This window comes from Macrotis lagotis, chromosome 3 (assembly GCF_037893015.1).
Source record: "Macrotis lagotis isolate mMagLag1 chromosome 3, bilby.v1.9.chrom.fasta, whole genome shotgun sequence".
Classification (NCBI taxonomy): Eukaryota; Metazoa; Chordata; class Mammalia; order Peramelemorphia; family Peramelidae; genus Macrotis; species Macrotis lagotis.
This window is the reverse complement of record NC_133660.1, coordinates 68,118,388-68,145,985: the sequence shown is the minus strand read 5'-3', so window position 1 is coordinate 68,145,985 and position 27,598 is coordinate 68,118,388. Positions and strand designations below refer to the sequence as shown.

Genomic DNA, 27,598 nt, shown 5'->3' with positions numbered 1-27,598 from the left:
CTTTTTAACAAGTAACTCCTTGTTACTAGGTAAAATAGGTCACCAGTTGTTGAGCTGACTCCTTATCAGACTTAACTGCTTCTGGGTAGGGTTGCTTGGACACTGGTTGCCCTGATGCTAAGCTATGGTTTCTCATTCTGGACTGACCAGAATGTTGACCTGTTGGGTTCTTCTGATAAAGCAGTTGATCTTTCAGATTCCCTGGATTTACTCTTTGATGACCAATCACAATCTTTTACTTTCTCTGGCCACTGGTTGGTATGATGCTTTCTTAAACTATGATGCTCCATGACTCTTTGTCACAGATTAATCCAGTTTTCTCCTTTTTGATTTTCCTAAGAGCTAGGCTCTGAAATGCTCATTTCAAGTCTGGAATGGTGAGAAATATTGCCACTCCTCTTCTGTCAACTTTCCTGATACAAAGCAAATTCCCTTAACAAGAACCTTTATGTTGTTTTTGGTGATCCATCTAGATTTTGCCAAGAAAGCCACAAATAGAGTCACAAATAGTTGAACAGGATTAAATTGACTGAACATTAACTTAAACAACAATGACAATAACAACATGAATTAGGCAATCATAATTTCCTAGAATCCTATTCGGGTCAAGTTTACAAATAGTCTGTTTCATAGAGGCCAGATTCAGGATCTAGTTAATTGATCCTCAAGCCTTTTCTAGGTCTGGACTGTTTTTTCTACTCTTGAAAGGGCTTCTTCCTTATATTTCCATGCCTGTCTTTTTCTCTGTTGACCTTCAGCTTTGCAAAATTTCAATTTTCAACATTAAATAAGTTAGTAAAGTATTAGCTAGTTTAAGAGGACATTAGTATTTGTGGAGGGGAGAATCAGGAAAGACTTTTAATAGAAAACTGTGTTCAAGCTACCTCTTAAAGGAGGAAAGGAATTCTATAATTTGGAGAAATTGCATACAGGGCAATGGGGACTGCTGGTGCAGAAACTGGAATTGTAGTGTGGAAAGAAGGACATTTTTTTGCTGGATTTCAGATTGTAGAAGAGAATTATATACAATAAGCCTGGGGAAAAAAAAGGTGAGATTCCAGGTTGGAAAGGACATTAAAGAATGAACCGAAGAGTATATATTTGACCCTAGAGTTAATAAGAAGGCACTGATGTTCATTGGGTTAGGCAACTGACATGATCAGGTCTTCACTTGAGGAAAGTCATTTGGCACTAAATTTGTATCAAGATAGGAGTGGGGGGGAGAGAGATGAATCATAACTGAAAAAGGTACAGAGGTGGCATGAGAGAGAGAGAGGGCAAGGGAGAATGGGGGGAGGAAATGACAAATGAAAGGAAAAGAAAGGGTGTTTGTATTCTCACAATAATAATAATAACTAACATTTGATATAGTACCTACTATGTTTCAGACACATAAATGCTTTATAATTTTTATCTCATTTGATCTTCAACATAGTCTTGGGAGATGGGTGCTATTATTACCCTCATTTTAAAAATAAGAAAACTGAGGCAAACAGAGGTCTAGTGACTTACCCAGGATCATATAGCTAATAAATATCAGAGGGTCTGAGGCTGGATCTGAACTCAGGGCTTCCAGACTCTAGACTCCACTCTGTCCACTGTGTCAACTAACTGCCCCAATAGTCCTAAAACTTCAAATCCTAGTTATAATTACATATACATGTATGTGTATATATATAACAATGTATCTTATATACATAGTGTATATATACTGTGTGTATCTGATATAGATACATGCCACATGCATTTACATATACATGTGGCATGTATATATTACCTGTATGCAAATAAATAGATATAGGTGTACACACACACACACACACACACACACACACACACACACACGGAGCATATTGAGTTTTGAAGAAAAAAGTCCTGACGTCATGACCCACTGCCAAAGTTTCCTAAATATGTGATCATAAACAAATCATTTAACATCACTGACTTTTAACCAACCATTTAACCAACTAACCTTTGTTTCTTCATCTGTAAAAATAGAAGTAATAGTAACTTTAATACCTGAAAATTTGTTGAAAGGGTTAAATTAGATAATACATATAAATGCTTTATGTTAAAGTTCTACTATGCAACTATAAATTATTATTATTATAAGTACCAATATGAATTCCCAGAATCCTTTTGAACTGAAAAGGGAACATCTTTTACTTACAAATGAGGAAACTGAAGTCCAAGAAGTTAAATGAATCACCTGTGATCCTGTAGTTGGTCATGTTGCCTTGTCAAGATTCATACTCAAAACTTTTGACTCAGTTCAGCACTCTCTTCATTGTTCCATTCTTTGAGACTTACCTGGTAGGAGTGATTCCATGAACATGAAGGTGATTTTCCCAGTTGAGTCTCATTCACAGGGCTCACCCCTCTGATTTCCCCAAATATGGCAAGTTAAGTCTAAAGAGGAAGGAGAGTTGGTCTGAAACTTTTCCTTCATAGATGATTGTGCACTCAATGCAACCTCTGAGGATGAAATGCAATAAAGTATGGATTGATTCTCTGCTCTTTGTGCTAATTTTGGTCTAATAATAATATACCAGATACTGAGGTCCTTTCTCAGCTAAACTGCCAAGTATTCAAACTCTACTGTAGAAAGTGCGGCTCTGGTGGACTGGTCATATTGTTAAATGCCAAATGTACACTTGCCTAAAAGACTTTTATGGAGAACTCACACAAGGCAAATGCTCACATGATGGTCAGAAGAATAGATACAAGGACTTTCTTAAGACCTCTTTGAAAAACTTTGGAACAATTATGAGACATGGGAGACCTTGGCAAAAGACCACCTAGCACTGTGTGCTCCAACAAAGAAGGTGCTGTATGAGTAAGGCAGAATTGTCTTAGCTCAAAAGAAACATGTAAACTATTGGGATCTGACCTGTGGTAGGAGTGTAGTGAGCTCATATTGACCTGATTAGCCACTGAACTTTGACACAAACATAGTGTTATTATTTTTGTCCTCTTCGAGATCGAAGGACAACAACCAACCAACTTTGGGAAAGGATAAAGAAAGTCTGTTCATAAGAATTTAAAATATGATTCTAGACAATAGCATCACTACTTAAAGCCTTTTAATAAACATCCTCCTTTAGTAGTCTCTTGACTACAAGTTTTGTTTCAAATTATTTGGTTTTCTTAGCAACAGTAGCTAAGTCCCTCATTCAGCTAGCTTTACCGAATGGTCAATCTGAATGAATGGCTGAGGCAAAGGAGAGAAGAGGGGACAATAATACATATTGAAAAAGGAATCAAGCTGCTAGAATCCAAAGTTTAAGATCTCTGCCCCCATAGAAAAGAGAAGGGAACATGCATTTATTAAAAAACCTACTATGTGCCAAGCTAGTACTATGCCAATACTTTGGAAATATTATTTTATTTAATCTCACAACAATTTTATGGTTGAGGAAACTGAGGCAGAAAGAGGTTAATTGGCATGCCCAGCATTAATCAGTTAGCAAGTCTCTGAGGTCTTCCTGACTCAGGGGCCAACATTCTAACCATTGTATCCCCTAGCTACCTTTATTTAGGCATCATTGGCAGTAAAGAAGTGCTAATGTAAATGTGAACTTGGTCTCTGAACAAGATATTTGCAAAGATCCTAACCATGGAGGAGGACAGAAAATCTGTGTTCAAATCCCACCTTAGACATTAGTTTTGTGTCTCTGGGCAGGTCATTTAAACTTTTAACCTATTTCTTATTCTGTAAAATGGGAATAATGATAGCAGTGGCCTCAAAGGGTACATTTGAGAATCATCAGAATAAAAATGATCATTAAATCCATGGGAGTAGGTGAGAGGATCCAGGATAGAACCCTCAAGGACTCCTATGGTTAGAGATCCTAGAAGAGGATACAGCAAGGAATCAAAGGAGTGGTCAGATAGGTAGGTGAAAAACCTTACACCTAAAATACTAGAGAAAAGAAAGTATAGAGGAGGAGAGTGTGACAGACAGTGTCAAAGGTTGCAGAGATGTTAAAGAGAATTAAGATTGAGAAACGATCATTGACATTGAAAGTCAAGTCAATTATTTATGGATCATGTATGATATGCCTGGTACTATACTGGGAATTTAAATAAAATAGAAAGGGAAACTGTCCTTGCTCTCCAGGAGTTTGCATTAATATAATATCCAAGATTTTCCAGATGTCCTCCCTCCCACCAATACAGATTATAATTATCTCTGTACTTTCTGAAGTAACTAACAGAAAAACAAAATGTTAAACAGCTATTGTATCAACCCAGGGGGATTCATTTAAAAGAAAAGGGAATTGGGTAGAGGTGAACATTTATTTGCTTAGATAATCAAGGGAATGGCCCATTCACAAATGTGAGTCAAGGATATACTTTCACAAAAAGATATGATCAGTGCAAACCAGAATGAGATTAAATGGGGATTTGTTTCAAAATGATGGGATAGAGAAGGTATTTCAGTCAGAGTATTCCAAATGATCAAACTGTGAGGTCCATAACTGAGTACAATACTCCAGATATTGTCTGATCAGGGAGGAATGATTACCTCCTTATCCCTGGAAGCTCAACTTCTAATAATTCATTTCTGGTCTTCTATCTCTCTGAAGTGATTATTTTATTGATATAATATGCTTATAAAATTTATATGAAGCAAAAATTGATATAATTACATTAAACATTACATTGTCATGTCAACATACATGGCATAATATGATATGTAATATATTTTATTTATGTTGTATATTACATTATTTAATATGTACAAAATGAAAACTGTACAATCCCTTCCCTTCTCTTTTCTTACTTTCCTTTCCATTTTCTTCTCCTCTCTCTCATTCCCTTGACTTTTTGGGGTTTTTGTATTTCCAGTAGTAAATGCTTCACAAATAATTAGTGACTGACCAAAGAAGCATTCATAGAAATTCATAGAAGTTAATAATGGGGAGAATGTTTTAACATCACTTTAAAATGAATTACAAGGCAGAAATACATAAGTATTAATATTCTAATATCATCCATCTCCACATATATGAAATAATGAAAAGAGCATTGGGATGGGAACTAAGACTCTACCATTTGTTTTTGTTTTTTAAACCTAAGATTGGGGTGGCTAAGTGGCTCAGTGGATAGAGCACCAGACTTGGAGACAGGAGTACCTGAGTTCAAATTTGGTCTCAGACACTTAATAATTACCTAACTGTGTAGCCTTAGGCAAGCCACTTAACCCCTTTGCCTTGCAACAACAAAAACAACAAAAACCTAACATCTATAAACAACTGCCCCCTCCAGAAGCAAAGGTGGACACCTAGTGGTGGTCTTGCAATACTGCAGACACATGTGCTCTGTAACAGACAAGAAAAGTGTAGAGGAAAGTAGTCAAGGGTCACTGTGAAGGGTCTTGATTGACAAAATAAGAAGTTTGAACTTTTGTAATTAGGGAACTATGTAAAACTTTAGGAATCTGAGTGGAGAAGGATACTAGGATATATATTATTAGATAGGTAGGTTGAAGACTTGAGTTCCAAATCCACCTAGAATTTACTTAGCTGTGTGACTCTGGATAAGCCATTTAACAGAATAGGTCTCTGCCTCAGTTTCCTCCTTTGTAAAGAGAGGATAATAAAAGTACCTGACTTCCAGGGCTGTTGTGAGATTCAAATGAGATAATATGTGTAAAATGCTTTGGAACCTTAAAGTGTTTTATAAAAGCTATATAATGTATGTTTGTATACACCATACACACACACACACACACACACACACACACACACACACACACACACACACGGAGAGAGAGAGAGAACATATGATTGAAAGGAAGATATCTATCAACAGGATGGTAATTAGGGCCATGGGAAAAGAGAGGGAAGGACTCATATTAAGAGACAGGAACAGCAGAATTTTTTAGATTGGAATTCATGATACTTGAGAGTGGGTGTATCACTTCATAGTCTTCTACTTGTATCCCTAGCATCAAATAAAGTAGGTGCTTAATGAATGCTTTTTGAAAGATTGGTTTTGAGGTTAAGGGAGAAAATAGAAGAACAGGATTACAGATCTCAAACTAGAAGGGATCTTAGAGGTTATCTACATAAATCCCATCATTTGATAGATGAGGAAACTGAGTCCCAAGAAAGTTAAGTGATTTTCACAAGGTCATATAACTTATAAGTGTCTGAGGAAGGATTTGAAACTAGATATGAATAACCTTTCTGCTTCTTATGAATGTGGATAATTGATGTTACTGATATAAATGTGGCAAAGGAGGCATTGATTGGGGAGTTAAGGAAAATGGTTTTACTTTTGCATTGTAACTGAAGTGTTCTGGGGTTCACTCTAGAATGAATTTACACTACCCAGAAGACTTCCAGAGATATCCTGTGATGAGCATGTAAAATAGGATAGTCTGATAGTTAGATTGTTTCATTTACATTGGAATCAAGCTGTAGCCTAGATAATAGCGATGGCTGGCGTTGGTATTGTTGTTCAGTGGTTCTGACTTGTCATGATCCTGGTTAACAGAATTTTTACTGAGCCAGTCTCTAAGCTGAGTGAAATAAAACATCAGAATGCCAATAATCAGGTAGCAGTTTATTAATTAATTTGATTGAAAGGAACTGATTTGCAAATCATAAGATTGTTCCTTTCTTGGAGCTCCACCTTACTGTTGTGGAATCAGATATTATATACATGACCATAAGAAGAAAGGGTTGAGAAAGATATATTATAGAACAATCATTTTGGGGGCCTTGAGTGATCTTCCCAGGATAATCCCACCATGCATGACAATACAACATTACATCAACTGTGTCTATCCAAGGAGGACAACACAGAGATGTTCTTGAGTCCTGTGGGAATGACTAAATTGATTGTATAGTCTTGAGTATACCCCATTATTTGGATACAGAACAGGTTATACTGATTCACTTCATATAACAGAGGCAAGTCTGGTCTGGGAAAAAGATGTAGGACTTGTCATGATTGATGAATGTCTTCTGCAAATTTGTTTTCATTGTTTCCCAGGGCCAGAGTTGGCTTGTGAAAAGGATCTCTAGAAACTAAATTATTATTAAATTCATCACATATATCATATTAATCAATATAAAAATCATAACTCTTGATACCACATTTGGTGTTTTATTGACAAAGATATTGGTGTGCTTTGTCATTTCCTTCTCCAGCTCATTTAAAATATGATGTACTGGGACAGTGGGATATCATAATGGATAGAGCACAGGCCCTGAAGTGAGAGAACTTGAATTCAAATCTCTCTTGTAACCCTAGGCAAATCGCTTAACTCCAATTATCTCAGAAAAAGAAAAAGATGAGGAACTGAGATCACACAACTAAGGATTGTCTGAGGTCACATTTGAACCCAGGTCTTCCTGTCTGCATGCCCCAGCACTCTATCCTAGCTGCAAAATAGTGATTATAGTTGATGATAAAAGAAATATAAATAATGATAATAATCCTTAGAAATTCATTATATAAGCTGTATGGCAATGAGGCCATTATCACATGCAGAACTGTTGGCCATGGTATTTTGATATATCTTTACCCAGTTGTGTGATCTCACTCACCCTTTTTCTTCTGACATTAAAAAAAAGATCAGATCAATCCAATTTGTTTAGATCCAGATGTAATTGGATCATTCTAAAAATGCATATTTTGATTTAGACATTTGATCAGACATAGGTACTCAGTATTTATATTTATATGTACCTAGGACACAAGTTATCAGAGTGGAGGCAGGTAGGAAGATACTTAAGTACAGTGTAGGTGAGGCAAATTAATGGCAACTAAGGTGGTGGAAACTGACAAACTTTTTAACCAAGAAACAAGGGAATCAACTTCCAGTTCCAGCTCCATCATTAACTGACTTTAAAAAGTCTATGAGACTCAATTTCATCAACTCTACAATGAGGGGATTGAGTAAAATGTCCCCTAAGATCTCATCCACCATGAAATCTATGATCCTAAGACTATAAATAATCTTTCCTAGTAGCCTCAGTTTCTTTATTTAAGAAAAAGTAAGGGCATTAAACCAACAGTTGGCAAACTTGCTGGTTTAAGGACCCCTTTATAATTCTCAAAATATAAGGAGCCTATAAAACTTTCGTTTGTATGGATTATGACTATAGAAATTTAATATCTCAAAATTAAACCTGATAAATTCTAAAAATATATGAATTCATTTAAAAATATCAATAACAAATTACATATTAAAATAAATAATGCTTTAAAGAAAATAATTATATTCTTCAAAGCAAAAAAGTGAGATGAACAACAAATCTCCAAGTGGTTTGTGATGAGTGATAAATCTCCAAATGGCTGTGATGATTTTGGTTGAACTATGAGAAGAATCTGGCCTCACACAGACATGAAAAGGGAGGAGTTTTGAAAATAATTTCATACAAGAAGACCCCCCCAAGGGTCTTGGGGATCCAGAGGGGCCCAACTGCCACATTTTGAGAAATGCTGGTTGTCTAAGTGTCAGGCAGGCGATTAATTTCTTCCTCTGCAGATATAATCTTAAATTTTTTGGAGGAGTGGGAAGAGTTGCTTGCATTTCTATATGATTACAAAGCCCACACTCATCAATACATCCCATAGGAATTTAATATAAGAAACCATGCAGACTAATGTTTGGGTCAGCCATACAATTATTTGTTCTAAGAAGCTTCCTCTGGTCTAAGAACACTAGATCTCTAATTATCTTTGGAACTCAGTTCAAGGACGCCTTTCTTTAGAGCTTCTCCCCTACACCCCCTCCCTGCCTCCCTTCCCTATAGGATATAAACCCTCCACAGTACTGGCACAGGATAGATAGGTGCTTAATAAAAATCTTAGTTCTACCCCTTTTGGACGGAGTTAATCTTACTTCTTACTAGGTTTTGAGGCAGAAGCAGATTGGTTGACCCAATTCAAAGAAGACAAATCCAGTGTGTGTGTATGTGTGTGTGTGTTGTGTGTGTGTGTGTGGGGGGGTACTCCTCTTGAATTCACATCCTCCTGGGAAATTGGATAGTTGGGCATGTTTCCTCTTGGGATATAAGAAACTGCAGGACTGGCTTTGCTTCATTGTTCTTTCCATTGCCCACTCGGTCCTGAGTGCTTTATCCCCACCCCGGGCCAGTGGGCTGTTACCTCCGAAGGCCAAAGGAGTTCTGGAGTCGGGGATTTTCGAGAGAGAAGGGACGGACCAGGCAGGCAGTGCCTCCTGGGGCTGGAGGCCAGAGCGCCTGCCAGTCACTTGACTATGAAATCTGGCATCTACTTAGGTGAGGCTCCTCGTTCTTGCCCCCGAGGGAAAGACCGGCGGATGTTTTGATCAAATGGAGAGTCCCTGGAAGAAGACTGCAGCTTGCCAGGGAGTCTCAGGAGGGAGCCTGGGAGGCAGAGGTGGGGCGGGGGATGGGGGTGGGGAAGGTAAGGGAGCGGTCAGCTAGCTTTGGGGCAGAGGAGACTGGGGAACCCAGAGGAGCTGCCCCAGGAGAAGCCGGGGAGAATATTCGGGTCCTTGCGGGGCGAGGAGGGTGGGAATCTGAAGGGTGCGGGCCCCTTCCCACGCCCCTTTGGCGGGGAGGAGAGCTTGCCCCTGGGCTAACGGGCTGCGGAGAAGAAGGTGAAGGCTATCCCGCCAGGCTCTCCGGAGTCCATGGCCGGAGCTGACCAGTTCCTGGACTCTGGGCAGCCCCTGTTCGGAACGGTGGACTTGCTCCCGGCCGCATTCCCCTGGACCTAGCTGGGGAGTTCCATGTCCAGGGCTAGCCAGGGCTGGACGCCCAAGGGACAGTCACATATCCCGAGCCGGGTGTAAGCCTTGGAATAAGAGGTGGCGGGGAATGGGGGTGGAGCTCGGGGGACTAGAAGGCTGGAAAGTCCTGAACTCGGGCGTGCCTGGGGACACCAGCTGCCTGCTTCATGCATGGGGGCCGTGGGGGCTGGCACCGCTCCCGGGCCTTGCACCTCAGAAACGATCAGCAGGTCCGGGACCCAGTGACCACCAGCAGCAGCAGCAGCAGAAAGGGATTGGTTGTCATTGGGTAAGTCCGAAGGGCAAGCTTTAGCTGTTTATCCTGGAGCTGGGGTGGGGCAGGAGATTAGAGGCCTCTCTAAGGTCTTCCTCTGCTGATATAATCTTAGGAGAGATGGGGAAGAGCTGTTTGCATTTCTTTGTGTTTACAAAACTCACACTCATCTATACATCCCTTAAGTGTGAGAAACCATGCTGACTAGCATCTTTGGGTCATGTCTACAATTATTTGTTCTGAGAAGCGTTCCTCTGTCTAAGATTTGCCCAAAGCATAACATTCCCTTCTTACAAGCAATATTTGTGGAACGGGACTGGACCTGTGACTTTCTTGGTATGGGCATTCCTCTTTAGGAAAGTTTCCTGTAGCAAGGTAGATCTGCACCTTCCCTCCAATTCTTTGGTCTCTCCTAGAAGCCTTGTCCAGCAGAACTTAACCTATGATTTTCTCTGGGGCAGAGAAAACCAGGATAAACTATAGGTAGAACCTGAACCCAGATCTTCTTGCCTCTGAAGCAACTCTCCATTCATCAACTGCTTCTTAATTGCATATTTCAGTTCAATTCAAAATGCTATGAGTATCCCTTCTCCCTCCCCCCCTCTTTTTTTTTTTTTGTTTTCAGCTTTCAGATTTCCCCTACCCATGGGATCAGAGAATGAGTCTACATGTATTAGAATCACAGATTAGAAATGTCAGGGACCTTCAAGAAAATGCTTACAGAACAGGATACAGAATCTTAAAGAGGTAAGGGAGGCGGCTTCCTCCAGTCCAGAGTAAATAAATGATAGACATAGGATTTGATTTCAGGTCCTCAAACTCCACACCTAGCACTCCCTCCTCCCCATTATAGTATGTTTCTTTCCTCTTATTTTATAGAATAGAAAACTGAGTTAATAAACCCCTTCTCATTTCAGACAAGGAAGTTGAAATCCAAGGTTATGCAACAGTGGCACTGTTCATCTGACTTCTAGGTTGTTAGAGGCTCAGTGGTTAGAACACTGGGTTTGAAGTATAGAAGACCTGAATTCAAATCTGGTCTCAGACCATGTACTTATATGCTACTTATTGTGAGGATATTGGGAAATATTTCTATAGCACTTAGCTAGTCCCTGGCATTCCTTCCACTCACTGTGATTATATATATACATACATATATATATATATATATATATATATATATATATATATATAGAGAGAGAGAGAGAGAGAGAGAGAGAGAGAGAGAGAGGAGTAGTCCTAGTATAGGAATAACAACAAAAATATTTGATCTTTAGAGTTCATAGAATCTTCAAAATCATAGATTTAGAGTTGAAAGAGACCTTAGTAGTCATCTCTAGCCCCCTCATTTTACAGATGAGAAAACCAGTCTCTGGAGAAGTTTGTTCAAGGTTAAACAGTTATTAAGGGGAAGATTCAGATTTCAAACCCAAATCCTCTGACTTGATTTATCAGTGTTTTATCATGTTGTCTTACCTCTCATGTTGTAGTAATTGTATTTCTCCCTGAAGAATGGGTGAGTTCCAAATGGGTGAGGTTTCAGGCAGAAGTGTATCTGGGGCTCGATCAATCAATATTTATTAAGCATCTACTTTATGCCAGACAGTGTGCTACTTAAGCACTGGGGACACAAAAAGAGGTATCCTTGCCTTACGGGCCCTGAGAGAAATGATTAATTATTATATAATTTTATACTTATTATAAATTAATTATTAATCCATGATTTGGGGATATCCAGGTTCCCTCTCCCCCTTTTTTCTGAAATAAGTCCTTATTTTAAAAGCTCAGTCTCTTGAAGGATATTGGTGATAAAGAGATTGGACTAACTTTCTTGTTCTTGTTCAGGCTAGCTACTGTGTTCTGCTCAAGCTTGACTTGGAGCATAATTTCTTTGAATAGATTGCCCAAGACTGGGATTGGTTTAAGAAGCAAATAGCTTAATCTATAATAAGGATCAGTCCCCTTATTGTAATATTCAATCTCTCATTAATTATTTAACAATCTGAATTGATTGCCATCCTTTTGTACACTTCTCTCAAAGCATATATAAACCTGAGGCCACCATCATGACGGTCTTTGATCTAAGAGAGAGATGCTGATATTAGTAATAAAATAATTTAGTTACCTGGAAGTTATGTCTCCTGAACCTTTCTAAATGCCACAGATCTTCAATCTAAACATATTACCAACACAACTTCAGTCTTTGTTAGCAAAAAGTAAATTTAAAGGCAGTTAGATGGATAGAGGTCTGCTGGACCTGGAGTCAGGAAGAGCTCAGTTCAGATACAGATTAAGATTTTTAGTAACTTTGTAACTCTAGGCAAGTCACTAACCTCAAAGCTTTATCTTTGAAATGGGGAATAATAATAGTACCCATGACTCTGGGTTACTGTTGCAAAATAATATTTGTAAAGGATTTTGATCTAATAAATACTAGTGATGGTGGTGGTAGTGATGATGATGATGATGATGATGATAACAGAATGGTGATGTTCTGGGTGATATTATCAGCTTAAAAGGTTGGTGGTGGTTTCTTACTCAGTTTGGAGAGCTTATTTAAAGATAGAACATGAAGCATCTTCATGCCACTAAGGTGTATTGGGGACATGACCACTGTTGATCAAATCATAGCTTCATGGAGTGAGCCATGACTATTTGCCAACTTCAGCCTCACACTGTTGACCTTAGACAGGTCATCTAAGTTATTACTTGGTGGCTAGTCCATTGATGAGCTCCTCCTATCTGAACTAGGCTTGTCCTTTGGTGTGAGAGCTATGATGGATCACTTAACCCAATCAAGAAGCCTTTTCAATCTTGGTAAGATCTATCAGCACTTTTATTGTGGCCATAGCCTTCCAAAACTTGGATGACCTCTCCACTTCTTGATGAGATATGAGGGCACAACTTAAAAGGAAGACTTTACAGTTATCATATGATAATAATAGCTAAACTTTATATGGTACTTTCAGGTTTTCAAAGAATTTGACAAATACTATACATGTCCAAATAATCTCCTTAATACTAATAGTATGAAGTCACAGGGCAAACAGTGGAGAGAGGTCAGACTTGAAATCAGGAAAAATTGTCTTCGAGTCTTGGCTGTGACACAATATTCTCTTTGAGATCTGTAGCAAGACATTTAAATTCTAAGTGTTTCCATGCAATTCTCTGAAATTAATCAGTGGAGGAGATGCTGATTTTCATCAAGAAAGGGAGGTTTCATGTCTTAAGGTTCTCCACTCCATGCTGAAATTCAGGTACATATTGTTATTAATAATGATGTATAATAATATAGATTATTATAAACATAACAACATTATCAACAATAATATATTATCAATAATTTTAATAATTCTCATTAATGATGATGATGATGATACATTGACATTAAAAGCTAGATGCATCCTTAGACATCACAAGAATCAAGTGCTCTATTCTGCCCTTAGATTGTTAGTTTAAAAGTAAAGGATTCATTGTACTCTTTAAAGATGTTTCCTACAAAGGTTGTTTTGAACTCCTGCAAAATATGATCTAATTGTTTTAAAACTTAGTAATAGCTATCATTTATATTGAAACTCAAAGTCTGCAAAGCACTTTACACATATGATTTTATTTGAGCTTCACAACAACCCAAGAAGGTAGGTGTTGCTTTTATTCTCATTTTTTGTGCCTAGGGTCACATAACTAGTAAGTATTTGAATCTAGATTTAAAACCAGGGTTTTATGATTGTGTGACCTAGTTACCTAGAAATGTCTTTCTAACAGTGGATTAGTCAACAAGCAACTTATTAAATGTTTATTATGTGCCAGATATTGTTTTTCACATAGAAGATACATACATATATAAATAAATACAAAATAGGTTGGGAAGGGAGACACTGGCTTAGAAGGGATCAGGGAACAATTCATCATTATAATATAGTACTGAAGTACTTAGTTGAATTTATAATCATTTTCCTTAAATCTTTCAATTTTCCTATGTACACATATCTATCTTAGATATAAGTAGTAATGCTTCTCTTTGAAGAGATGTACTGTAATGAATGAAAAGAATCCATGCCTTTTGTAAGTAATTATCTTCTTTTATTTAAGGAGGAAACTACCTAAAAAAGAGATTTCTTCCTCAATTATACTATGTAAAATCAATTTAAGTTCCTTCAATGTTAATTTATAATCTATAGTCAATAAAAAAATCCCATTAATAAACACACAAAGACCTTTATACAGATTGTGGTAAGTTGTACAGCAGTAGAAAAATAGCAATTTAAAAATGGAACCAATGTCTGGTCATTGTGTAAGATTTCATATTTAATTCAAACTTACATCATGGTACAGTGGAAAGAACTCTATCTTGGGAATCAGGAGACTTGACTAGCTTCCAGTCCAGAAGGAGCTATTAACTTGTTTGGCCAGACACCTCTCATTTCCTCTCCTCAGATGGCACATCTGTAAAATGAAAAAGTTAGGCTGAATGATTTTTCAAGGTTTCTATGAGCTTGAAGCTGTACAACTAACACAGTGGGGGTGATTTTACATTGAACTGTGAGGTATATCATGTATTTATGGCATCTGGGGGAGAAAAACAAGGGCAGGAAAAATAGTTGGTAGGGTATTTATTGCAATTGTCATGATTATTTCTGCTTCATGGTGACTTTTGAGATGACTGAAAAGTGTCCTCTTCATTCTTTCATTCATGAAATATTAATATTGCTATGTAAAATGCTAGGAGTTGGGATAGAAAAAATAGGCTTTCCTGCTCCCAAGAGTTTATAATCTACTTCCTTGAATCTTTCAGTTTTCCTATGCACACATATCTATTTTAGATCTAAGTAGGAATATGTCTCTTGAAAGAGAACCCCCAGGCTGTTTACATGAATGACTAAAGGAAAGATGGGCTTTCAATAGAAACTGGGAAGCTAGGAAGAAGGATAGGTAAATTCAGGGGAAAAAAGAACAAATTTTTTCTTGGACCTGTTGAGTTTGGTAAGTCTGTGAGACATGTGCTGAAGGAGACTTTAGCAGGCAACTGGACATGAGGGACTGGAAGATTGGGAAGTAAGAAAAAGGCTGAGTATGTACTTGACACTCATCTATATGATATATATGTGTGTATGTATGTAGGCATATGAATATGTTTTATTCTATGAAAAATCATAGAACTTTCATAGCATTGGAAACTACTTTTATTAGTACATACTGACCAGGTATTTAACTAAGTGGAATGAAACTTTCAGAAAGTTCATCAGAAGGACATTTAATGATTAACAATGAATGCATTCCAGTGGACAAGTATTTTATTCCATGACTTAAGAGATGGAGTTTTTTAAATTACTATTTTATCTTAATTAATCATATTTTTTGAGTTAATAATAAGGGAGTATAAGTAGTGATTAGAAAATTGATCTCAGCTAGAAAAACCTGGGTTCAAATTGTGTTTCTTATACCTACTAGCTGTGTGACCCTGAGAAAATTCTTCATTCTCAGTGCCCCAAGCAACTCTCTGAAATTATTAATTAAAAGATGATGTGGGGTTGGCTGGGTGGTGCAGTGGATAAAGCACTGGCCATGGAGTCAGGACTACCTGGGTTCAAATCTGGGCTCAGAAACTTAATAATTACCTAGCTGTGTGGCCTTGGGCAAGCCACTTAACCCCATTTGCCTTGCAAAAATCCTAAAAAAAAAAAAAAGAATAAAAAAGATGATGTGGGCCTCCATTAGTAGAGGGATATTCTTCAAGGGACTTTCTTCCAAATCATAAATCTGGACCTAGAAGGGTCTCAATCTCAAGTCATGTAGTGGGTGCATGTCCTAAATTGTGTTCTATATTTGATTCCAAAGAACTAATTCCTGGATAGCTGGATTATTACAAGAATGACCTGAATAATCTTATGTTTTCATAACATTAACAAAGACATACTTAGCATGGATATCCATGTATCTGAATTTATAGAATTTTCAAACTGGAGAGATTTAGAGATCTAATCTGAGTCTTTCATTTTATAGTCAAGGTAATTGAGACAGAGAGTTTAGGTGATGTGTTCAGTCACATAGTGAACCTAGAATGACTCCTTACTCTAAATCTAAGCTTAAGGTTGATCAGATTTCTCCCATTCCCACCTTTCAGAAAGTTCCAATGGCTCCTTTTTTTAAAGGGAAAATTGAAAAGTCTTATTTGACTTTAAAGCCTTTATCAACCTAGCCCCTTCCTATCTTCCCAGTCTTCTTACATTTAATCCTTGAAACACATGATATGACCCACCTACAGTCATTGGTAAGGTTGCTTCATCTTCAGTCCCTTTGCATATGCCCCATGTCTGAAATACCCTCTCTCATTATCTCTGACTTCTAAGTACCCTAGGGCCTCTTTCAAAGCTTGTTTTAAAATTAGTTTTCTGAAGGATGCCTTTTGGTCTCCCCAGCTGCCACTGCCTTCTCTGAGATTGTTTTTCTTCAGTCATGACATTTTGCAAGCTTGTCTGGGCTTTGCCTGGCAAAGATACTGAAGTAGATTTGCCATTTTCTGCTCCAGTGGATTAAGACAAATAGAGCTCAAGTGATTTGCCCAGGATTACATAGTTAGTAAATGTCTGAGGCCAAATTTGAGTTCAAGTCTTCCTATTTCTGGGTAATCTGTGCATGTTAAGCATACCTGATTATTAACATTTTGTTTCCCCAATTAGAGTGTGACCTTCTTGAGGGCAAGTACAATGTTTTTGCCTTTCTTTTTATCTCTGATGTTTAATCCACATACATGTCAAGCAATTAATACCCATTTATGGATTAATCACTTGATTGATTGTTTTCAACTACATGATGCTGCAAGTCCTGAAATTTAATGAGTGAATATCTATAGTCATGAAATTAGCATCATAGCATTTCTTAATGAAGGTACAGTGGATCAGACCCATCCTGGGTATCTGCATCCTTTTATGTAGAGACAAGACTCTATTAGGTCTTAACGCTTTGCCTTAGTGTCAGTGTCTTATTGGGTATAGACTTTGTATTTTGTTTTGTTTTGTTTTGGTTTTGTTTTTAACCATGCTTCTGCTAGCATTTCTGCTAGTGCTTGATAAACACTCCTGTGGAATGATTATGGCAAAAGAAGCACTTCATCATAATTAAATTGCTAAGAAAAATATTTTACTGAGTTAGAAAAAATAATAACAATGTTCATTTGGAAGAATAAAAGGTCAAGAATTGCCAAGAAACTAATGGAAATAATGTAAAGGAAGTAGATTCAGCAACACTAGACTGTATCTCCTACTGGCTACGAAATAGAAAGGTAGATCAGTGGAACAAAGTAGACATATAATTCAGAGTAGTAAAAGAATATAAGAATCTTGAGTTTGACAAATACAAAATTTTAATTTGGGTGGATAAGAATTCATTATTGGGAAAACTGGAAAGCAGTTTGGCAGAACTATTTATCTTAAATCATGCATCAAAATAAGGTCAAAATGAATACATGACATAAATATAGTGCGATGTTATATGAAAAGTATAAGACTATGGAATATATTACCTATCAGATTCATGGATAGGAGTATAATATATGAAGAACAAAAGACAGAGAAGTTAAGAAGTAATAAGGATAATTTTGAGTATATTAAATTTAAAACTTCTTATGCAAATAAAACCAACATGTCCAAGATTAGAAGGAAACTGAAAATTAGGGAGGAAAATGTCCATAGGCAACCTCTCAGATGAAGACCTAATTTTTCAAAGATATAAAGAACTTTTTCAAATTTTTAAGAATACAAATCATTCATCAATTGATAAATAATCAAAGGATATAAAGAGGTAGTTTTCAATGAAGAAATCAAAACATATATAGTAAAATGAATAATACTTTAAATCATTACTGACTGGAGAAATGAAAATTAAAACAACTTTGGTTAAAATAATAAATGCCCTTCAATTGGGGAATGTCTGAATAAGTTGTAGTATATGATTTTGATGTATGACTGTGATATGAGAAATAATGATCAAGTTGATTGTAGAAAAACATGGCTTGGACTTACAAAGGAAGATGCATTTCACCTTCAGAGAAAGAAGTTACAAATAGAAATCTGTATAATATGGTCATACGGTTATGTGTATATGTATAATGTATGTGTGTGTATATATATGCATGTATATAGATATATACACACATGTAGAGATTTTTGTTTCATTTTAGCCATCTCTAGAATGGGATGAGGAGGGAGGAAGGAAAAAATAAAATAAAAAGTATACCGAAAAAACAAAGAACAAAAGAAAACTTAAAAGGAAGCATGGAAAAGTTAGATAGCTACAGAGGTTTTCAAAAAATAAACAGTCTGAAATAGAAATTTATTGTTTTATACTGAATTCTTTTTTATGTCCTCTTTTATATTGAATTCTGTGAATACCTGGAAATGTTCTTTTTTTCTTTTCTTGTTTTATATTTAAGTTTAAAATCAATAAAAATACTTTAAAAATTTTAAAAAGCAAGAGAAATACTTTGTTAAAAAATGTTTCTCTGCCAAACTTTGTAAATCAATCATATAATACAAGACAATTAAATTTCCTAGAAATTCAGATGCTTAAGCATGGTAAATATATTAACATCCATTTCCCCTTTTTCTATATTTTGTTTTTGTTTTTCCCAGAAAAGGATTGACTGAAGATCCTGGAGAGCAAGGTCTTACTGTGAAGAGCAGGGATCCTCTTCCTAAGCATTTCACCAAAAATGTGCAGGAAGCCATTCATAATTATAACTGGTAAGAATAACACAGTGACCTCTTATAGATTTGAGAATAGAGAAATGTATGTTGGTTATGTGGTAGGGAGGAATATTAGATGGACCCTTATATTTATAAAAGTCATAGTTTTCCCCCCCCTAATCTTTAGAAAACAATTTTAAGCTATTAAAACTGAAAACTTTACTAAGGCTTTTGGAAACCCTAGAAAAATAATATAATAACATACAGTGCAATATAGTATAGAATAATAAGGTAGATATATCTATTATAGAAGGTAGATTAGCAGCATAGTAATAATAATAATAGTAGAGTACATTAGAGTATAATAAGAGAATAGTATACTATATATCTGAGTAAATATATATATTATAGTGGATATAATATATAAAATATAAAATAGCATATATGAATGAACTATGTAAACATGTACAATACACACATTCATGTGAGTGTACATATAACAAATATATTCATGCACACAAAAACACAAACATGTGTATACATATAGCTCTATATGTATTGGTGTGTATATACAGGCCTATGAATATACACACATGCATTCACACACATATACATACATACATACATTCATGCATACACACATTTATATACATTTATCAAACTTGTGAGTAAAAATGTATGTCAGAGCAAGACTTGAACCCAGTTCTTCCTTATTGAAAGACCAGTTTTTATCATACTGCCTTTCTGGAAATCTTATCCAGATATCTGGATTGGATCCCAGACACCATCAAGTTCAGTTCCCTTGTTTTAAAAAAATGAGAAAACTGGGTCAGAGAGGTTATACTCTCAAATCTAATTCTGTCTATAGGTTCTGGATCTGTGATTTCATTGGTGGAAGGTATTTCCAATGAGAGAAAATTATTTTTACCAATGGAGGTTGGCATCTTTTTTTTGCAATTTATAGTCTTAGAGTGTTACTGGGATCGATGAGAGCTAAGGTGACTCAGGATCTTCTTGGCCTTGAGGCCACTTCTCTACACACTAAACCACCCAGCCTTTCAACTATTTATAAATGGAGAACTAGATCTAGATAAGGAATCCTTATTGGGGAGGGGTCAATGAACTTTTCTTTTTTTTTAGGTTGTTGCAAGGCAAATGGGGTTAAGTGGCTTGGCCATGGCCAAACAGCTAGGTGTGTGTCTGAGTGTCTGAGGCCAGATTTGAGTTCAGGTCCTCCTGACTCCAGGGCTGGTGCTCTATCCACTGCACCACCTAACCACCCCATCAATGAACTTTTAAAAGTATTTTGCTAACTATATATATATATATATATATATATATGTATATATATTATTGAAATTTTATTTATTTTTCCAGTTACATGCAGTTAGTTTTCAATATTTATCCATATGCAAGTTTATGAGTTTCACATTTTTCTTCCACTCTCCCTTCCCTTCTCCCTCCCCATAGCAGCAAACACTGAGAAAAGTTTACATAATGAAAGAGGAATTAGAACTAAGGAAGAAGCAAAAAAGAAAAAAGAAAAGAAACTTTTTAAAAAAAATGAACATAGTATGGTTTGCTCTGCATACAAACTCCATAGTTTTTTCCTCTGGATGGGGATGGCATTGTCCATAACAGATCGCTAAGGATTGTCCTTGATCACTAAACTGCTGGGAGGAGTTGCATAGTTGATCATCTCACAATGGTATTGTTAGAGCATATAACGTTCTCTTGGTTTTGCTCACTTCACTCACCATCAGCTCATGCAAGTCTTTCCGTGTTTCTCTAAAGTCTAGCTACTTATGATTTCTTACAGAATGATTCTAAATATAGTTTAATATAATTTGGTTTCTTTTGTGATTATTTGGGATTATTTTGCCCATTTAAAGGAAGAAGTCAATTACACAGCAAGATTAAGAGCCCCTACTTTAGATTATTAACTTTCTTTTATGATGGTTCTAGATATGGAATTATGTATGTGAATAAATAGAGATAAAATTCATAAAGGATTCAACACTTTCTGGAATTTATTCTTCAATAACCAGAAAACATATGAACATATAATCCTCCTGTGTCAAACGTAAAATCTTTTTTGTTGTTGAAAGCTCTTCCTAAACTGACCCTTTTTTGCTTTTCCAGTGTTTTTATACCTTATTCCTTTGCTCCTGGAAAATGACATACATCTCTTGAATTCAAGAGTTTTCACTAGCTCATTCCCAGGCCTGGAGTGCATTTTCTTTCATTTCTGTTTTATAGTTTCTCTGTCTTTTTTTTTTTCAAGTCTCAGCTAAAGGCTCACCTTCTATAGAAAACCTTTCCCATTAAAAAAAAACTTAATTTTTGTACTTTTCTCCTGTTGATCATTTCAAATGTATCCTTTTAAACTTATTTATACATAGTTTTTTTTGCATATCATTACCTCCTTACACTATGAGAATGTTTTTGTAAGCAGAGAATGTTTTTTGCCTTTTTTAAAAATATTCTTGGCACTTAACATAATGCTTGGCATAATAAATGCTAATTCATTTTTGAGAAATATAACTTAGCATATATTCAAATATATGCTAGTTATTAGGTAATATATTTTTTAAAATGCTCAACTTTTTTTGGAATAACTCTGAATTTTGAAAGTATATATGATACACAATTTTAGACATACTTGCATGTAAATATCCACTTGCTGAGAAGTTTGTTTTTTCCTCTTCGATATTTCTTCATGGGTTACTTGTGGCTGACAAACCTTAATGACTGTTGGTCAGCCTTCTGGTGATGATTCATTCTTAAATAACCACAGTTGGTACCATCTCAAATAACAGACACAGTAACCTTGTCATTTCCATGTTCATCACCTTTCCTACTTGCTAGGATCTTGATGGAGATTGCCTACTGTTGGTGTAGTCTTATAAGATTACATCCATATTATAATGAAAAATTGGGTCTTTAGGTGGAGGATATAGTTAAAGAGGTACAGTTCCAGATTGCAGATAGATAAGGATATAGCTGATTTGGTAGACAAATGAGCCCAATTAATGTCCAAAAAAAAAAAAAAAAAGAAATGAGCCACAAAAGGAATAAAGTTACCCTTGCATTCTTTTCTCTCTAAATGTTATTCTTGCAATTTGTTTTAATTTCTACAGTGAATCTGTTTCATCTTTCTCTTCGAGTGAGAATACTACCCCTACAGACTTGAATAATTCTTGGTCTGGAATACAAAGTGTTACTACTGAAAGAAGTGCATCCACTGAACGAAGCTCAGTCTCTTCTTGGACAGATGATGTATGTTGATGAGTATTTTGTAATTTAGTAAGAGGAAGTGCACTGACCCTGGAGTCAGGAAAGTTCTCAGAGTTCAAATCTGACCTCAGATACTTACTAGCTGTATGTTCCTGAGTTTAGACCACTTAATTGCCCCCTGTCTCAGTTACCTCAACTGTAAAATGATACTAGTACCTACATCATAGGATTTTGTGAAGATCAAATGAGATGATATCTGTACAGCATCTAGTATAATTCCTGGTTTTTCCCTCCTTTTTTTCATATCTTAAGATCTGAATGCAGAAGTAGAAGCAGCATGATACAGTGGGAAAGATTTCAGTTCTGAAATTAGGGAAAGTGGCTTCAAATTTCTGACACTTGCTACCTCTCTTATCTTGACCAAGTCACTAAACCTCCTCAGGCATCAGTTTCCTCCTTTGTAACAATAGCTGGAATTTATATAAAGCTTTAAGGTTTGTAAAATACTTTACAAATATCATTTTATTTATCCTTAATTCAATCAGCCCTGGGAGGTAGTTGATGCTATTATTCTCATTTTACAAAGGGGTAAAGTGAGGCAGACAGTGTGACTTGCTGTGAGTCACATAGTTAAGTAGGTATCTGACATCAGATTTGAATTCAGTTTGTCCTGATTCCAGGTTGAGTGTTCTACTCAAGTACCAGCTAGATACCTGAAAAATGAGGGGAATGTCTTACATGGCCCCCTGATACCTCTTCTGGCTCTGATCTAGAATCCTAAGAATAGATGACCCCTAAGTTCCTTCCAGATCTAGATCAAAGACCCAGGTGGTTCCAATATACGCAGAAATTTCAGGACAAAATTGTATCTATTTGACATGTAAAGGGAATTGGGTACATCCTTGATGGTGACTGTGATATCTTTTAAGAAATTATTACCTCCACCAAATTAAAGTACATTTTCAGGTTTCCTTCCTAAGGATATTTTAACAAACCAACCAACTAACATTTGTTGCTTTCTTTAGGAGTTTGATAAAGCCACAACAAAAAAAGTTCAGCAGCTATTCCGAGAGGTAGATGAGATGCTTTTTGAAGGGAAGATCAGTCCTCACTGCCAGAATCTACAGGCAGAATGTGAAGAGTGGACCAGAAGGTCACTTCATCTCAGGTAAGAGAAATGTTGAGTGTGATTTTTCTGGAATGAGTGCTCTTTAAAAACATTAGTGAAAGAACCCTATAAGCCAGGAAATATATGTAAGCTTTACAGATTGTTCCCTTTATTTTTTTTATTTTTATTTTTTTAGCTTTTGCAAGGCAATGGGATTAAGTGATTTGCCAAAGGTCACACAGCTAGGTAATTATTAAGTGTCTGAGGTCAAATTTGAACTCAGGTCTTCCTGACTCCAGGACCAGTGCTCTATCTACTGCACCACCTAGATGCCCTGATTCTTCCCTTTATTGCAAAATCTTAGAAAATATTGAAATATCTAAATATTTGTGCATGTTGTACTGAAATAATGTAATATAGGGGTCCAACATGCTTTCAGTCTTCCTTCAAGTGCTTCCTGACTAAAATGAAATTGGGAAATATTTAACAAAAGAAAAAAAATACAACAGAACATTTTATATTTCAGTCATTTCATTTGTGTCTGAGGATTCAGTGACAAGAGAGAAAGAGTTCCTGCACTTCTAGACTTTGAGTATAGCAGAGGAGAAAGCATTCCCATAGGTAGTTCTGTTTTATTAGTTATATTTGAATCTCCAAGCCTAGGACAGTGTCTGACTCACAGTAGGCACTAAATAAATATTTGGTGATGATGCATAACAGATGCAAGGTAACTATGGGAATAAAAGCTGGGTCAAACACTGCAAACTAATTTTCATTGTCCTGTTTACTATTTTTCTTTATTTGGATAAATATATGCTCTAATAGCTTATCTTGTCTAGGTATTAAGACTTGTGTCTTCATAATATTATAAGCCCCATTCCTATCTCTCTATCTCATGGCCTAGGGGGTATGATTTAAGTATGTAAAAGAAATTAGTAGCTATAAATTGAATGTATTTATAATTACCCCATTCAAGTATGCTACATGGAATAGGTAAATGCCATTCCAAATAGTCAGAGACATCCAAAAAGTCCATGAATGGATACCTAGAAATAGGGTAGCAAAATGGTTGAAGAAAATGCGCCTAAGGTCAGAAGAACTGAGTTCAAATGCTCTCTCAGACACTTGCCAACTGTGTGACACTGGGTAAGAAACTTAAGCTATGTCTACCTCAGCACCTTCTTCTCAGCTTTGTTGTTGTAAGGTTCAAATGAAATATAAAGTTATTTGCAAACTTTAAAATACTATAGAAGTGATAGCTATAATTATATGTTTTTAAAAAGTCTATGAACTTTGTTTATGTTCTTACATTTCCTTATTTTTAAATCATATACTTGTACCAATGCATAGTTCAGGGACAGTTATGGGTTTGGAAGAGAGGACCTGAGTTCAACTCTTGTTTCTGCTACTTACTGTGTGACCTTGGGCAAGTCTTCTCTAGATTTCAGGTTCTTCATCTGAAAAAGGGTGGGATTGATCTGTGACTTCTAAGTTCTGATTTAATTCCAAATCTATATTTCTATGGAAAAAATTTCAATAGCTTTTCAGATATTACCATGTTCTCTATTTTTAAAAAAACTCAAAATGATATTCTTTCTATGAATATTTTAATACCCAGTATTACCTATTTTTTATTTTTTTGTATCTCACAGGGTTCTAGGAAAACAGCTTATGTTTCCAACAGATGAAGGTTTTCAACATTTTCCAAGCAATACTGCTAATTCTATCCACAAGTCCTCACTTGATCTCTATGAAGGCAATAACAATTTCAAAGAGTATGTTTTCTTTATTTTTTTTCCCTTAAATTTTATTGATCCCTTCTGAGAAACACTTGTCATTATCTTATCTGGCCCCTCTCCCTCTGTCATAGATCTGTCCTTTGTACCAGGCAAAGTATTGAAGTAACCCTAGTTATAAGAATGTCACCTTATTATGCATACATCATTCCAGCTCTGTAGTTGTCCACCTTGGCAACAGTAGGAGAGAAATGTATTTCATCATTTATTTTCTATAACCAAAATTGGCCATTGTCATTTATCTGAGTTCTGTTTTTATTTTATTATTGTAATCTTTACAGATACTATTCTCTTGCTGTTTTGAACTGAGCCTGATTCAAGTCAGTTTCCTGGTAGTTTGGGTTTGATGTTGGAATGAAATGAGACCAATCATAGATCAGTCATCAGGAAGTAAAAGGAGATTTGTTTAGTTAAGGGAGGAAGGGAAACATACTCAACATGGATATATATTGAGAACACTCTGAATTGATTCAATCGAGTGATATTCCTAAGATTCTGAGTTGTCCATTGTGGCTTGTCAGTCAAGCATCAGACATTTTTGTGGCTTTTTCTGTTTAGGTGAGTAGAAAGTCATAGAAATAACTGCTTTAGTCACTTGAGTCATTCAAATCTTGAAGATGGAGTCATTACCTTTCCAAGCTTAATGTGTCTGGGGTTGAAGGGTTATAATTTTGCTTCTACCACATTTGGAGTACTTTTTTTCACACTATCATTGTTCCTATGAGTTATTCTAGAAAGGTTTTTTCCCTTATATTTATCTTACTTGTGATCATCTCTCTGTCTAGGAGTTAAGGCTTCATTGATGTTTAGTAACTATTGGCAAACCAACACATCAGAAAGCTGCACCACTGAAGGAAATTTGGATTTAGAGGGAAGATGGAAAGAGAGCAGCTTCTTAAAAATCCCTGCTCTAAGTTAGACTGTGTGTGTGTGTGTGTGTGTGTGTGTGTGTGTGCGCATGCGTGCATGTGTGTGTGCAGTTAAATGACTTTAACTTATAACCCTGTCTTAGAAAGATTGAAGAAGAGTATTCCTGGTAATGCTGTAACAGAGAATTCTGGTACTCAAGAAAAATTCACTTGAGGAAGATGGAAAAGAGACCAATCTAACCTCACTTAGGATCATTTGTGCCTGGAGAGGGGAATATCTCTCAAAGAGCCTTATCCCCATCCTGATGAGGAAAAGTAGCATTCTAAAGAGAAAAAAAATCACTGACTTTGGAATCAGAAGCGTTGGGTTCAAGTTCTCCCACTTCCTCTCCAGGTGACCTTTGGGCAAGATGCTCACCTCTATGTTTCCTTCTCTGTAAAATGAGGAGGTTGGTTAGCTGACTTCTTCTCATTCTAAAAGATCCCTTCATCTGTATCACTTAATTCTGCTAATCACTGGGAAGAGGAGAGGAAAATAAGCCCATTGTAATGTTGGGATCTCATAGTGAGATGGTCTAGGTATCCTGAGGATTATGGTTAAAGAGAAATGCCTCTCCCCTATGTCAGCTTCCTGGAACAAAGTTCCAATTTTCCCACTCTATTTGGTTACCTGATGAAGTGGTTAAAATATATTACGGGAAACAGTGCATAAGGAGTAGGGTGATGCTGCTTCAATTTATCACAAAGGGAAGGTAGAAACAGGAGTAAAGGATAAAACCTGCCTCACAGTCTATTCCTGCCCCATATTCCTTTGAAATGAGGGAAGGGTATGGTTGGGTACTGTTCAAATAGAATTCTCCAAATAAAGTTCTCTGGATCAGGAAAGAAGACCTTGATCTCACAGAGTGGTTTGGGTTCATAGAAAGTCTCTTAAGGATTTTGTTTTATGATAGGTGAAATTTGGGTTTTAACTTACATTTAAAAGTATATTTATTTCTGTATATATGGTAATGCATTTTTCTTCAAAATATACACACAAACATCTATGTGTGTGTATATATATATATATATAATATATATATATATATTACTTTAAAATATACTACTTCTTCAAAAATAAATTTTGTTCTGATTGATCCTTCCCTTTGGCATCAATGTTATCTCAACAGAAGTGAAATCATCATAACCATTCAGGCAATGGCCTAGGATTATTGGAACATCTTTCCAAGTATAACATGATGATTATTGCCTTTGGTTATTATAGGCTATGCATATCAGGTTCTAAGCTTGTCCCAGAAGATTACACAAGGATTTCTTCTGTTGTTTCTGACATAACTACTTCAGTCCTAGAAGAGGAGATCTATGATGTGGATGGAGAAATTGAAGAGTATTTTGCTTTTGACAAAAAAGAACTGTAAGTAAAACATTTCACTAAAATGGACAAAATTTCAAGGGTGACATTATTTAGCTTGAGTTTGTCTCCAAATTCTTTTGTTTACCAAGATGATTCCATAATTCTCAAATTCCTAGGGTGCCCTTTTGAAACACTCATTGTTTTTAAGACAAAATAGTTATACATACATCTCTATTGCAAAATAATTTGACACAGGTTTGCTAAGAAGAGCATGTGCTAGAGACTCATTCCATATTGCCTCTCTAGTCAACTAGCTGTGTGACCTGAAAAATGTTAACTAACTTCTGGAGTTTGATTTCTTCCTGTGTAAAATAAGGAGGATTACATGATTCCTCCCCAGGTCCCTCTCAGTTTGATTATTTCATGATCAATAAGTCAGTTTATTATGCACTTGTCATATACCAGACACTAGAAAAAAAAGTCAGTACCCAGAAGGAACATATTCTAATGGAATACAGCTCTGTACATATATATCCA

General features: G+C 36.1%; 1 protein-coding gene across 5 annotated transcripts in view; it reads left to right on the top strand.

The window, feature by feature from the left end:
- FAM149A (family with sequence similarity 149 member A) overlaps positions 1 to 27,598 on the top strand; it is a 78,183-nt gene that overhangs the window by 22,070 nt on the left and 28,515 nt on the right. For all 5 annotated transcript variants that reach the window (XR_012476910.1, XR_012476911.1, XM_074228808.1 and 2 more), the window contains exons 2-6: positions 18,644 to 18,754; positions 21,838 to 21,976; positions 22,960 to 23,102; positions 24,695 to 24,817; positions 26,972 to 27,121. Coding sequence is in view for 3 of the 5 variants with exons in the window: in XM_074228808.1 (XP_074084909.1) it covers positions 18,644 to 18,754; positions 21,838 to 21,976; positions 22,960 to 23,102; positions 24,695 to 24,817; positions 26,972 to 27,121 (666 nt within the window). In the remaining 2 variants the exon portion in view is untranslated. The remainder of the gene's footprint in view (positions 1 to 18,643; positions 18,755 to 21,837; positions 21,977 to 22,959; positions 23,103 to 24,694; positions 24,818 to 26,971; positions 27,122 to 27,598) is intronic.